The sequence below is a fragment of the Aplysia californica genome, unplaced genomic scaffold (assembly GCF_000002075.1).
Source record: "Aplysia californica isolate F4 #8 unplaced genomic scaffold, AplCal3.0 scaffold01335, whole genome shotgun sequence".
In the NCBI taxonomy this organism is placed as follows: Eukaryota; Metazoa; Mollusca; class Gastropoda; order Aplysiida; family Aplysiidae; genus Aplysia; species Aplysia californica.
The window spans coordinates 16,909-18,204 of record NW_004798605.1 but is presented as its reverse complement, the minus strand read 5'-3'; the positions used below and the strand labels follow the sequence as shown (position 1 = coordinate 18,204).

Sequence of the window (1,296 nt, the reverse complement as noted above, 5' to 3'; positions counted from 1 at the left end):
GGTCCGTCTGGTCATCTACGATCTGCCCGGGGGAGAGGACCTGGAGTCTGAGCGACGACTCAGCTACCCCGCCACCGACACCATCCTCCTGTGCTTTGACGTCACCAACAGACAGTCCTTTCACAACGTGACGTCACTGTGGGCCCGCGAGCTGACGCGCGTGCGGAAGTTCTCCAAGCGATGCCCCGTCCTCCTGGTGGGGACCAAGTGTGACGTCAGAGATGACGCCATGAGGCTGGAGGCGCTGTGGCGGGAGTCTACGCCGTCTGTGAACGGACAGGTCGGACAGATTCTCGAACGTTCGGCCGGGAGTGACGCTGAGGACAGCGTGCGTGTGTGGCTGAGAAGAGGGAGTGTGAGGAGTGACAGCCGGGCCTATGGTGTCGTAGGGGGGGAGGGGGGGTACACTCGGCGAGCGGGCCGCAGGGTCGGACAGTCAGGGACGCCGTGTAGAGCAGAAGATTGGAACACAGTCGGGAGGAGGGGGAGGAGGGGGAGCAGGCCGGAGTCCCTCCCGTTTGATTTGGGTTCAACCCCGGTGTGGAAGAACAGGAGAAGTGGGGAGGGGGGTAGTTCCCCCCCACGGCCCGTTGACCCACGCGAGGGTGTGTTGGACCGCAGCTTTCGGGGGCGGGCGGGGGTACACCTCAGCACCACGTCTGTCGGCTCCTCGGGGAGCGGCGCCAAAGACAGACCCAAGCGACGCAGCAACACGTCCATGGGAGACGACAGCTTCAACAGCCTCCTCCAAATTCTCGACAACAACAACTACAGCTGCAGTGAACGGCGACTCTTGAGTACTAGCTTTGCTAACGCAGACAGCAACTACAGCAACAAATACAGGAGCGGGGGCAAACAGAGACGCCCTCTGTCCATGCCGGAAGAATTCTTCCACTCCTTCCCCCGGACATACAATAACGATCGGTTCCAAAGTCAAGGTCAGAGTGCTGCGAAGGTGGCAAGTGGTGGTGGTAGTTGTAGTAGTAGTAACAACAACAGCATCAGCAGCAACCGGACCTGCGCATGCGCAGAGCGGTACAACGAGGAGTTGTCGACCGTGGAGGAGGGGAGTTGCGGGGTGGGCTACGTGAGCCGGTGTGAGGGAGAGCTGCTGGCCAGACGCATCCACGCCTGTCGCTATGTAGAGTGCTCGGCTAGACGAGGTGACGGTGTGGCTCGAGTCTTCGAATTGGCCGCACTAGAGGCGGTGCGGTGTAAGAGAAAGGGACTCATGGTTTGTTTTATGTTTAGAAAGTAGAGCAATGAGTGGTTTGTTTTATGTTTAGAAAGTAGGGC

The 1,296-nt window shown here is 59.7% G+C and overlaps 1 protein-coding gene across 1 annotated transcript in view; it reads left to right on the top strand.

Annotated features, from left to right (window-relative positions):
* The window catches only part of LOC101859993, a gene marked incomplete at its 3' end in the record, with an annotated part of 7,047 nt that extends 5,803 nt beyond the window's left edge, over positions 1-1,244 (top strand). The window contains 1 exon segment of the mRNA XM_005112617.3: positions 1-1,244. Within this exon segment, the coding sequence (XP_005112674.2) occupies positions 1-1,244 (1,244 nt within the window).
* Positions 1,245-1,296: the final 52 nt, after the last annotated feature.